The sequence below is a fragment of the Acartia tonsa genome, chromosome 11 (assembly GCF_053477335.1).
Source record: "Acartia tonsa isolate MP-2025a chromosome 11, ASM5347733v1, whole genome shotgun sequence".
NCBI classification, from domain to species: domain Eukaryota; kingdom Metazoa; phylum Arthropoda; class Copepoda; order Calanoida; family Acartiidae; genus Acartia; species Acartia tonsa.
In genome coordinates this window covers 28,377,739-28,391,241 of record NC_137270.1, presented here as the reverse complement: position 1 = coordinate 28,391,241, position 13,503 = coordinate 28,377,739, and the positions used below count along the sequence as shown (strand labels likewise).

Below are 13,503 nucleotides of genomic sequence, written 5' to 3'. Positions count from 1 at the left end.
ACCCAAATTTTATACTGGTACCCAAAGTTTTATACTGGTACCCAAAGTTTATTCTGGTACCCAAAGTTTTATTCTAGTACCCAAAGTTTTGTACTGGTACCCAAAATTATATACTAGTACTCAAATTTTATTCTGGTACCCAAAGTTTTATTCTAGTACCCAAAGTTTTATACTGGTACTCAAAGTTTTATACTGGTACCCAAAGTTTAAGTCTGGTACCCAAAGTTTTATAATGGTACCCAAAGTTTAAGACTAGAACCCAAAGTTTTATACTGGTACCCAAATTTTACTGGTAACCAAAGTTTTATACTGGTACCCAAAGTTTTATACTGGTACCCAAAATTTTATACTGGTACCCAAAGTTTTATTCTGGTACCCAAAGTTTTATACTGGTACCCAAAGTTTTATACTGGTACCCAAAATTTTATACTGGTACCCAAAGTTTTATACTGGTACCCAAAGTTTTATACTAGTACCCAAAATTATATACTAGTACTCAAATTTTATTCTGGTATCCAAAGTTTTATTCTAGTACCCAAAGTTTTATACTAGTACTCAAAGTTTTATACTGGTACCCAAAGTTTTTATACAGGTACCCAAAGTTTTAGACTAGTACTCAAATTTTATTCTGGTACCCAAAGTTTTATACTTGTACCAAAAGTTTTATACTAGAACCCAAAGTTTTATACTGGTACCCAAAGTTTTATACTGGTACCCAAAGTTTTAAACTGGTACCAAAAGTTTTATACTGGTACTAAAAATTTATACTGGTACTCAAAGTTTTTTACTGGTACCCAAAGTTTTATACAGGTACCCAAATTTTATACTGGTACCCAATGTTTTATACTGGTACCCAAAGTTTTATACAGTTACCCAAATTTTATACTGGTACCCAAATTTTATACTGGTACCCAAAGTTTTATACTGGTACCCAAAGTTTTATACTGGTACCCAAAGTTTTATACTGGTACCCAAAATTTTATACTAATACCTAAAATTTTGTTTTAATATTGGTACCCAAAGTTTTATACTGGTACCTTAAGTTTTATACGAGTACCCAAAGTTTTATACTGGTACCCAAATTTTATATTGGTACCCAAAGTTTTATACTGGTACCCAAAATTTTATACTAATAGCCAAAAATTTATTCTGGTACCCAAAGTTTTATACTGGAACCCAAAGTTTTATACTAATAGACAAAAAAATTTATTCTGATACCCAAAGTTTTATACTGGTACCCAAAATTTTATACAAGTTTTTTAGCAGTAGGAATTTATTTCAACATCTTTAGTTATGATGCAGTACAAAGCCTATCAACTCCCAGACGACGAGCCGATGCGCTACATGTTGAGCTACGGTTGAGGGTTTCTATGACATTAAGTCAAGGTCCAACAACCCTGGATAACTAAGGGGAATTATATCTTTCCTTTGCGCCTGTTCATGTTGCACACCTAGCACCTAGGAACCATTTAATGTCTTCAGTTATAACGCAGTGTCTGCGCGAGATTCGAACCTATTACATCCCTGATGACAAGCAAATGCGCTACTTGTTGAACCTTGGAGAACCAATTCTTTCCTTTTCTGTATTAGGTTAAGTGACATCTATCCAGCAACCAACTTTTTTTTATTGAACTACCTGCCTGAAAGTTTTATGGTAATGAGTTACGCCTGTTTATGAGCCAAGGAAATCCTTCTACTTCTCACACCTGCCATAGCAGCAGTACGAACCATTTAATGTCTTCAGTTATAACGCAGTGTCTGGCCGAGATTCGAACCTATTACCTCCCTGATGACAAGCAGATGCGCTTCTTGTTGAACCTTGGATAATTAAGGGGAACCAATTCTTTCCAATTTAAGTGACATCTATCCAGCAACCAACTACCTGCCAGAAAGTCCTTTGGTAATGAGTTACGCCTGTTTACAAGCCAAGGAAATCCTCATACTCTAACTTTACATGTTGCATACCTGGCATAGATGCAGTAGGAACCATTTAACGTCTTCAGTTTACACGCAGTGTCTGGCCAAGATTCGAACCTATTACCTCCATGATGACAAGCAGATGCGATACATGTTGAGCCATGGTACGCAGGTTTAATTTGTCTTAAAAATAATCGTCTTTAAAATGCTTATCATATGTACACTTGCAATAAATGTATTTGTCATAAAAACTTACCTCTTATGAAAAATGTTTTTTTTACAAAAGTGCTTTTTATTACAATTATTCATGGGTATAATTTTTATGACTAACTTTTTATGTCACATAATCTTAATGACAATGTAATTATGAAGTTATTACAAAAATACTAAACAATAGGTACTGGAAAAAGAAGAACTGAATTAAAATAATTTTTGGGGGGTAGGGTGATTTTTATTGGGTGGGGAGGGCCGGGGCGAGTAAATCCCATTTTTAATTTTGGGGTGATGTTTAATTTTTTTTCTAAGGCAATTTTTTTCTGGTAGTGTGATGGTACCCTCCCCCAAAATAGTTGTAAACCTTCCCAGTACCTATAAGAAACTACCCTGAATAGGAGCACCATATCGGTTTAGTAGTTAGCGAGATCCTGTAGTACAAACATATAGACAGACAAACAAACAGACATCATAATACTTAATGATCTAAAAATAAGACAAATTTTCATTTTGAAATATTGGAGCTCTGATAGCTTTTTGGTACGGTAACAGCTTTGAACCATCTATCATCCGGGTTCGAATCCCAGAAGAAAAAAAAATTTGGGGGGATGAAGGGTGACTTTTATTATCTTTTTATGGGAAAATAGGGGGGAGTTTGGTTGAGCACCCAACAGTTTTAATTTTAGTTTTTTAAAAAATTCAAAAACTTGGAAAAGGCAATTTAAAAAGTTTTCATTAGTTCAGTAGTTATCGAATTCTTAATCTACAGACAAAATAACTCTCCATACTTTATACAAGGTTTTAGAAATAATCATATGTAATTCTTGGTGGAATTGAACAGAAAACCTTTCTTACACATGATGGTGCACTAACCCTTAGAACATAGGTGTAAAGCAATTTTATATTAAAATTTAGTTAATAATATTACAAATAAAGTAAGTTTACCTAGAACAAATCTCCTCTAATCTTTTTTTACACATTATATCCACCCTTCTTTTAAGATTTTTTTTCAACTTGAGAGGAAAATAACTAAATATAAATGAGAGGAAACAAAAATTATTGTCCATTGTCCCAATGTCCATAGCAGAATAAAAACTTTAATCACATTCAATTCTTGGTGGAATTGAACCAAGAACCTTTCCAACACACGACTGCCACACTAACCCCTAGACCAAAGGTGACAGAAATTTTGAAGAAAAATTTAGGTCTAAATATCACAATTTAATAAATTAATGGGTGCTAAATTTCATAGGTATAACTCTTATGTACATACTTTTAAAACCTGTTTTAATATGTAATGAGTTAATGGTTAAAGGATACTTGTGGCTGCGCCCCTAAAACCTCTAGGAATACTTAAGGGAAGAAAAAATAATTTATTTTGAGGGTCATCTTTTTTTGGGAGGGAAAAGATACATTTCCCCAAAAAAATTTTAAACTTTCCCTGGATCAATAAGAAGCTTCACATTACCACTTTATATAATAGAATATGTGGATATATTAAAAAAAAGAAAATTTGTTAATAAAATTATGGACCTCATTTATTGGCCAGTTCATTTATATATCCCATAAGAGGGGAGAGATGGATTAAAGGGGGTGTATGGGGGTTATTGTTATTTTAGCCAGCTGAGATTATTTCTTTATCAGAGTACATGAAAATATGGACAACATCAAAGTAATAATATATCGATTCATGTATTGCTTATAAATTCAGAAATTGTATAACATAATGATAAAGATAAAGAAACATTTTTTTTATAATAATTGCGGTTTCGAAAATAAAATCAATTTTAGTAAGCATCTTTGTAAAATAAACAAAATCGGATGATATATAATAATCATTTAACTATTTCAATCTATCGAGTACATAAAGATTATGTAGATTTTTTTGCATATTATACAGGACAATTTATTGCATTTTACAGACCTTTTTTTAACCAACTTTAAAAAGTAAAATACATCGCTGTTTAAATTTTTTTTGTTAGAAAACATATTAGGATAATTTGTGTTCAAAATAAACACACACACACACCCTCCCCCCTCCCCAAATCTTAATTTAATTATTTTCATTAATTTAAAAATACTATGAAAAATGAAATATGTATAAATCTTTTTTTGCATAACTTTTTCAGTGTCTCTCATCAACCACAAAGTATTAAATACATTTAAAATTGAAGAAATATCTAAGTAGGAGAAGCTTAATTATATAGAACAAGTATTGCGTACCTAAACGGAAAAATAATAGAGAAGCTACTATATAACTTGAGTATCACAAAAATTGATTGCCCCCTGTGAGGTTTGAACTCACGGTCCCTAGTTTACAAGACGAGTGCTCTACCATTGAGCTAAATAGGCCACTTGTACAAGAAAAAAAATTTAAGATAATACAAATTCATAGTGAATATTAAGTAAATTCTGAAAAATTTGTATCTTTTAAAAACAATAAAATTAGGCAAACGTACGTCAGTAGGGCAGTTACCCTATAAATAGTATTTAATAATATTCATAAGTATCAACGTTCAAAAACGTATTGCTCCTGGTGAAATTCGAACTTATAACCCCGGCATAACAGTGTAGAAGAACCGTGCGCTAACTGATTGCGCCACTAGAGCTCTTACATTACAGGTTCAAACTTTTTGTAGTTGTTCGAGATGGTAGTTCCTATGTTGTAATTTTAAAAAAAACTTAAGATAAAATTTTTATAAAAGAATATAAAAAAATTTAAAAGTAAAACATTTAAAAAAAATTTTTTTTGGCGATGGAAATGTCTGACCCCCACCCCAAAATTAGCTCAAAACCATCCAATGTCAATATATATATAACTAGCGGTTACGCCCCTAGAGGCCTCTAGGGGGCACTTGAGGAAGAGAGAGAGTCAAATTTAATAACCCAATTTCTTATTTTAAATTTTTAAAGAAAAGTAAAAAAAAATTTTTTTTTGAGGGGGGAATTTTTTTTTTTAGGGGGGGGGGGGCCTCCCCCCTCATTTTTAATTTTAGTTTAAAAAATTTTAAAAAAATTTACTTTTTTTGAGGGGGGGGGGGATTTTTAATTTTTTTGGGGAGTTGAGGTGTCCCACTCCCAAAAAAATAGTTATAAACCTTCCCAGGACCTATGAGAAGCTACCCTGATAGGGAGAACCCGATAGGTTCAGCAGTTAGAGAGATCCTTCGGTACAGACACACAGATACACAGACACACAGACATCCTGTTACTTTAGTAAAAGGATTCCTGAGAAGGACAACATTGTCAGTTCAGTGGTTGCTGAGATCTTAAGCTTCAGACAGACAAAATTAAATGAAAATTAAGCCCCGCGGCTGAATTGACGGCTGAGGCTTGTACTAATTTAGCACCTGCGGCTGCGGCTGGGGCTTACAATATCTCAGCCGCGCGGCTGTGTCAAAGCTGCGGCTGAATTTAAAAAATTAAGCTGCGGCTGAGGCTGCGGCTTACAAATATCAAGCCGCGCGGCTGCGGCATAATCATAACTTTGCAGCTGCGGCTGAGGCTTTCTTGAAGCCGCGCGGCTGAGTGCGGCTGCGGCTTCAAATTATTAACAGCCGCGCGGCTGAGTGTGGCTGAGGCTTCCCCAACTATAAGCCGCGCGGCTGATTGCGGCTGAGGCTTAGAGGGGCGTTGGCTGAATGAGGCTTAGTGCGGCTGAGGCTTAATGTGGCTGAATTGGAGTTTTGTGGCTGAGGCTTACAGTGGCTGAGGCTTACAGTGGCTGAATGCGGCTGAGGCTTACAGTGGCTTATGTTTTCTTTAAGCCGCGCGGCTGCGACTAAGGCTGAGGCTTATTGGGTGGCTGAGGAAGCCGCGCGGCTGATTTTGAGGCTTCTCGTAAGCCGCGCGGCTGATGGTGGCTGAGGCTGAGGCTGCGGCTGCGGCTTCCGAACCCTGACAAAAGTGTCGAAAAAAAGTTTTTTTTTGAGGAAATACTTTTTGTTATTTTTGCCCTGTATCAATTACGATATTAGAGAGAAAACTTGGAATTGCGAAGAAGATTGTTTTTATGCTTGATTGACCTATCCCTATATTTCCAAGTTTTACCACGATATTTATGGCTTTTATGGCTTTCGGTGTTAATCTAAGTGGGTCATGTACCATGTATATGTTTTTATACATCTAGTTATATCAGCAGGAAGTAAGTAATACAGGACTGTAAATTACACTGGTACCCAAAGTTTATTCTACAGAAGGAATACTTTTGTGCTTACAATTAGGGGATTTACATAAATATATCGCCAATTGTCTTATAATCTACAGGAATGGTAAATTAATTTGTCGTAATTGGGGATTTAACCTATTTTTTTTGTCAATTAATATATCCCTAACGATCCTTGTCAACCCTAAAACGTTTGTTATAACTTGCTGCAATTAATTTTATATTATTTTTCAGGAGTCGAGTAAGAAACATCTAAATAATTAAGAAAACGAACAGTAATTAAAGACAAATCTTCTGAAGTGAAATATAATTAATTTTTGATAATGTGAAATAAAAACAGTGACGATGAAAAAAACTTAAAATGACATGTAAGTTTGTTAAAAGCTGCTTAATTTTATTCTTTTGATTTAAAATATTCGTAGCTTAGCTATTCTATGACGATATGTCCGTATGACAATTAATCCAGGAATAAATCTAAAATAATATTTTGGTGGGCAGATAAAAAGGTCGTCAATTCTACTATGTGTTGCCTCCCAACGACAGTTGAAAATCGCGTATAGGTTTCGTGATTTTCCCCAGTTATCTTAGTTGTTGGGTTAAGCTGCATTAAACCAATATTACGATTTACAAAATTCTTCTTCTTCAAAATAAAAACTAGAGCTGATCTTCCTTAAAGTGCTTTGCGAGCACTGAAATCCCTCCTACAATTATATTCTTTTAACAGCAGAAAATGACGTGGGGTTCAGTTATTATTCCTATGCCTACACCCCTTCAAGAGTCTATAACCCTACGGGAGCCCAAAACCCCTTTAACCGCAGGTTGATTTAAAAATAAATTGATCTTAAAGATAAATATATTGTTTATGTAAGCAGCTAATATTTTTTATTTTATCTTTGCTTTAAATAAGAAAGTCCAATATTTTATAATTGTTTTATATTTGATTATTGTACAAACATGTCTGGCTATATATAAATGAATTAATTACTTGTTAATAAAATATGATTATATACATAATGTAATAAATATAAAATTTAATATTTATTTTTGTCACAACTAAGCTTTTTATATGATTAGGGTCTGTGAGTACGTCTGTACGCAACTGAAAGCTCTCATTGTTTTAGGACATGTTAAAATTGTCATTAAAAAATTGGTCTAGACCTACTGATTAAAACACGTTTAGTTTTATAGAAAATTTCTTGAAATAAATATGTTTTTTCATTTTCCTATCAGGGAATAACTGTCTGTAATACCATAAATAGATCAACATTCCCCATATAATCAAAAATAAACTGTATAAATTATCTTGTTCACCCATCTGACTGTCTAGCAGTGTAACACTATATAAGAAAAAATATTTTAAAGCCATCTTGCATGCGGAATATTTGCATGTAAAACTTTCTTATTCATATTTTGAAATAATACTCTTTTACTAAACGTTCATTACTCGTATACTCAGGTTTATTGATGTTGTCATCCTTGTATAAACAGATCTATAGTATTGATGTATATACAACTACCACTCCATTTATTTTTCAAAAACCTCTTTCGTCTGCTTCTAAATCATTTTATGCTACTTGGCTGTGTTAATATAAGCGATACCATTGGTTGATTTTCAATGACCCAATAGAAAGGTTGCACAAGGTGGTTATGATGGGGAGATAAAGTTATTTAACTCTTTCTCCCTCTAGTGTTTTACTCTAATCTTGTATATTAAGATATATAAGTTTGAAATAATTTTAATGTTAGAGGGAGATTTGAAATCTGCATCAAATTTTAATGATTTTTATAAAATTCGTTTTTTGTATAATTCTTTATCTAAAAGCGGAAATACAATTTAAGGTGGATTGAAAATTATCTACGCTCTGATTGGAGAAGCTTAAGTGTCGCACATCATTCAACCAATTAGAGCGAAGGTAGTTTCCAATCCACCTATCCCATAGGTCAAAATTTATGACCTTAAATTGTATTTCCGCTTTTAGATAAATAATTATACAAAAACGAATTTAAAAAAAAAAATCCTTAAAATTTGATGCAGATTTCAAATCTCCCTCTAACATTAAAATTCCTTCCAACTTATATATCCTATTGTATATATTCTATTCTTACATAAATCTTCCAAAGCCTAAAATTTGCGAGACAAAATGCATGGAAATAGGATTATGTGGTTAAACTATTTAAGTTGGATAAGTATCAGGGATCTAAAGGGATAAGACAATAGCCGATAAATTGACGTTCATCCCCAATGATCATACACAAAATTACCCCTTTTGTAGATTATAATTGTGGTTAAAATGTTTGGACAAATTTTAATAAAAATCCCCAAAGTATATTAGCCAGCGAATAAGTCAATATAATACTTTGGAAAATAGTGTAATAAACAGCCCAATGTCCCCTCCCTCCCTGATAAGCATAGTTTCGGGATAGGCATTCTATAAGACGAGACTATTCTGTCAAAAATTTTCGCATAAATTAGCAAAAATTCAAAAATTGGTGCGCCCTATGAATGATTCCTTAATAAACATTTGAGGGGAAGGGGTGTAGATTAGGATATATAAGTTGGAAGGAATTTTAATGTTAGAGGGAGATTTTAAATCTGCATCAAATTTTAAAGATTTCTTTTTATAAAATTCGTTTTTTGTATAATTATTTATCTAAAAGCTAAAATACATTTTAAGTTCATAAATTTTGACCAATAGGATAGGTGGATTGGAAACTACTTGCGCTCTAATTGGTTGAATGATGTGCGACACTTAAGCTTCTCCTATCAGAGCGAAGATAATTTTCAATCCACCAATCACAGATGCCAAAATTAATTACCTTAAATTGTATTTCCGCTTTTAGATAAAGAATTATACAAAAAACGAATTTTATAAAAAATCCTTAAAATTTGATGCAGATTTCAAATCTCCCTCTAACATTAAAATTCTTTCCAACTTATATATCTTAGTGTAGATGTCGAACTGTCACCTTATTTTTTTTTAAAACAAGAAGGAAGTAAAAAAATGAAGAAGGGGGGGGGGGATCTTTATAGGTTAGAGCTGCCTTTTCCCAGTTATGAGTGTAAATATGTAGTCCATAAAAAGGTGATTTTCAAATGTGATAATTTTGATTCAATTATTCTGAAGATCTAAATGAGTATCGTCAACTTAGCGGTTCCAGACGGAGAGAAAACCTTCAATAAATCATTTAAAATGGCCAAAAAAACAAAATATTCCTTAACAGTACAAAACAATAAATGTCCACTCAGATTCCAAGCTCCAGGTATGATCCTGCAGATCCTTAACCTAAAAGTTTCTCAATAAAGGGAAAGACTGTTAAGGGTTAACTATACTTATTTGTAGAGTAGGTACGAAACTAAATTATGTCCACTTTACTTCTGAACTATCTCCTAAGCTAAGTGTAATAACCACGTCGCACAAAAACACTGCTACGACATGGAACATAGGAATAAGTAACTAAAAGATATTGGTTAAGAACCCTACCCCTCACCATTATTGTTTCACAGAGGGAAGAGGGACGGAAAAGAAAACATACTTTATACAGTAATAGGATATCTGTTTGTCTGTGTGTATGAAAGGATTTTGGTAAATGCTGAACCGATATTGTTCTTCTTAAAATTTAGGAATGTAGGTCCTCATATCTGTTTTCTACCAACCTCCCAAGATAAATAGTCCCTAAAAGAAGAAAAAAAAAAACCTCCAAAGCCCCCCCCCCCCAAAAAAAAAAACAAACCAAGAACGAAGGAGGGGGGGGGGGGGGGTGCGTAGCCGATAATAACGGATACAACAAACTGTATTTTGATAAAATATACTTTTCCCTATACACGGACTAGACCAAGGCTTTTTATAGGTCTGAATTATGTCTCTGGGATAAGTAAACATTTTCATACATTTATTATTCTATGCTCTACTTCATATGAGAATTGAAACAATGATGATCAATATAGGTAACTTAGCAGTCTTCAAAACAAAAAAAAACAGGTAAGGCCTCATCGGTTTTGGAAGAGAGGTAGTGTTCAGTTCTCAACTATGGTAAGGGTAGGGAGGACATTATGATAAAATACGACAATACCAAGACTTAAATTTAGTAAGATGATAGCCTAACACCATCCCATGGCTATTGTTTGGCTGGTCTGATAAGTTAGTCTTTAATTACAAACATACTAAATCTTACTACTTGATATATAGTGGGTTAAATGAGAAAGGAATAGTTGGCAAATAATAGTTACTGAAGTAAAAACTCTTTTTTTATGCAAGATATTAACACTCTAAGGCCTATGGTATTCGAGTTTCAACTATGGACAAATGTACATATATGAAAACAAAAGGTGTTATTACAATTTTTAGGCAAGGTATTTACAAAATGGTCCATACTGAAAAAAAAATGTTACTCAAATGTATTAAAATTTATTTTTTCTATGTCTACTATATCCTGCAAATCTAACCAATTTATAAAATGAGGACTTTCTACAAGATTCATACAGCCTACTTTTCATTCACACCTATATACATTACACTTCACATAATAAAATAAATCAGTGATATGTAAACTTTATTTTGTAAAAACAAAATAAAAATACAAATCAATTTTTATTCGATTTTACAATCAAGATTATCAAGTATATTTGTTATACATCTCTTTAAAAGATTCAAAATGTAAAGACATATGTATATATTGTATAGTTTTTAACTCTTATTTTTTAACATCTTAATTGGAACTAATGATCTGTCTATTAGTGAAAAAATTGAATTCCATAAATTAAACGAGAAAAAGATTAATTGTTTTTCTATATATTTATATACCATACATAAATGTTCATAATACTAATATTTTTGTCAAAGCTTTGATATTAAAATATAGAAGTAACAATGCTACTTTTGATAACATATTTTGCAAGGAAATTGTCAATTTTCCTTTTAACATACTTTGTGATTTCTGCTGACCTAAATTTAGGATATGTTAGATAAACTTCATTATAATCAAAATCAAGAAATATCTAGATAATTTGAATGAAAAATATGTTTTTTTTGACACCAATATCTATCAATTAGATTTTGTACAAATATGTATATTAATATTTTATAAAAAAAATTTTTTGCTGATTTTATTCAGTCTAATCAAAAAATTTCTTGTTCTTAATAACCTAAGATTAACATATTCATTCCTAAGAATATAGAGTGGTGGCATCATGTGCATTACAACTTTACAACCAATAAACAAGATCCAGGCAAACACCAACTTTAAATCATTATGATTTACATAAAGAATTCCACATACACTTATAATGAGGCAAGAGAAGACTGTAATATTTGTCTTGATTAAATGACTTTGGTTGATGCTGGCATTAGTCGGGGTAGGAGATGGTTCTAATCTTAAAGAGTTGAAATTATTGTGATAATTGATTGAAGAATCATTTATGAATGAAGATTCCTGAACAGCACTCAATGTTTCTTCTTTTCTATTTGCAGATTTTTGTGATACTACTACTATGCTTGCCGGCGATTCAGGTGATAGTGTCCATAGTGGTGATTTATTTTCTTCTACAGTTTCAGTGTTTAGGATTGGGACACCTAAAAGAAACTTCACTTGTTCCTCTGGAAATATTGAATTGATTGATGATTTAGGTTTGGATATCCTAGAACTTGATGTAATATCCAAAGATGAGGGCAATAAAGATGTTACATTCAATTGTTCAATGTTATATAAACTTGTTGTTGATACTGAGTTAATATTACCAGATTTAGGTCTCATCTGATTTCTTTTGTTAAGTGAAGATTTTGGAATTTTGGTATTTGTGTTTCTGCTTACTCTAGATTTGAATATTTGATATTTAGATCTTATTTAATTATACTTTATTGGCAATTAAAGAATAGTATATTGCATCCCTATGAAATTGTCAGGATTTGGATAAATGGAAAATTATATCCCCCAATGTTCATGAGATCTTTTTGTAGAGATTAAAGATAAAAGATGCAAGGCTGAAGTAAAAGATAGAGATTTGATTTACCATTACGTCAAATCCTGACATGTACCTCTATGGTTTTATGAGGGAGGGGAATTATTAAAAAGATGGTTTAGCTTTATGAGATTTTACTCCAACTTTTGGTCTATGTTTGGATTTTTTTCAGGAGTAACTTCTCTTTAAGCATTTGTCTGTATGTTCTTAAAATAGCTGTACACAGCAAAAAAAATTATTCATATTAGTCCATAGTACGAAAACTGCAGCAGGTTTGCACAACAATTCAATTCATTTGGACATAAATGAAAAACCCAAATTAAAATCCAAATTTAAAACTTTAGCCACTTGAAGTCTTTCAAAATTTCCTGAAAATATTGAGGGACAGCAATATTATACCTGGAACCTTTTTTTCTTTTTTTTATCAAATGTATTCCTGGGTTTAATTAAGACATATCTTGTTTTGATTTTCTTTCTCCATTCAATAATTCTGTACACACACTCTGGTATGATTGGAATAAAACCATGTATTGGTAGTATCAAGGAAGGTATAAATCTAAATTCTGATTTATCAAATTCTAGATTTGTTACCATGTAGATCGTATCAATTCTCAGTCTTTGACAAAAAGATCCATGTAGGTATAGAATCATTGAAAATTCAGCAACTACTATTGCGAAATAGAACACCATGGTAATTTTAAACATTTGTTCATGATTCATATTCAAAAAATATAAAGGTCTAAAAGTCATGAAAGCTTTGTATCCAAGCAGAATAGCAATTAGCACCAATGTCGGAATGTAGTAAGGACCCATACTTAACAAACTACATGCTGTGTTAGGGTAGTCCTGATACAAAGCAACTGTTACAGTTGGAGCCAGGTTGAGACACAAGGAGAAAATATTATGGGAGGATGCCAGAATATCCAAGATGCTGCTTAGTGACCTTGGTAGCAGAGAGGTTTCTGAAGATAAAATTTACTAATTAGGTAACTGTTAAAGAATCTACTACAGACATTAAAACCTTTGTAATAGACTAGCACATTATGGTATTAAATTTTTAAAAAGTTCTACATTGTGTTTTGGGTTGGATCCTGCCTCTTGGCAACATTTGATATTTCTTGTATATTAAAAAAATATAAGATAAAATAAAGGTATATAAACAATACAGTATACGTCACGAAAAATGACCGGTTTTTAAAATGGTATAGCCCCCCCTGTAATGAAGTTGTAACCCTATTTTTTGTTTGTGTGA

General features: G+C 32.3%; 1 protein-coding gene across 1 annotated transcript in view; it reads left to right on the top strand.

Annotated features, from left to right (window-relative positions):
* LOC145332726 (fasciclin-2-like) overlaps positions 1 to 6,936 on the top strand; it is a 110,672-nt gene extending 103,736 nt beyond the window's left edge. The window contains exon 37 of the mRNA XM_080177772.1: positions 6,530 to 6,936. Within this exon, the coding sequence (XP_080033898.1) occupies positions 6,530 to 6,540 (11 nt within the window). The 3' untranslated portion in view covers positions 6,541 to 6,936. The remainder of the gene's footprint in view (positions 1 to 6,529) is intronic.
* Positions 6,937 to 13,503: the final 6,567 nt, after the last annotated feature.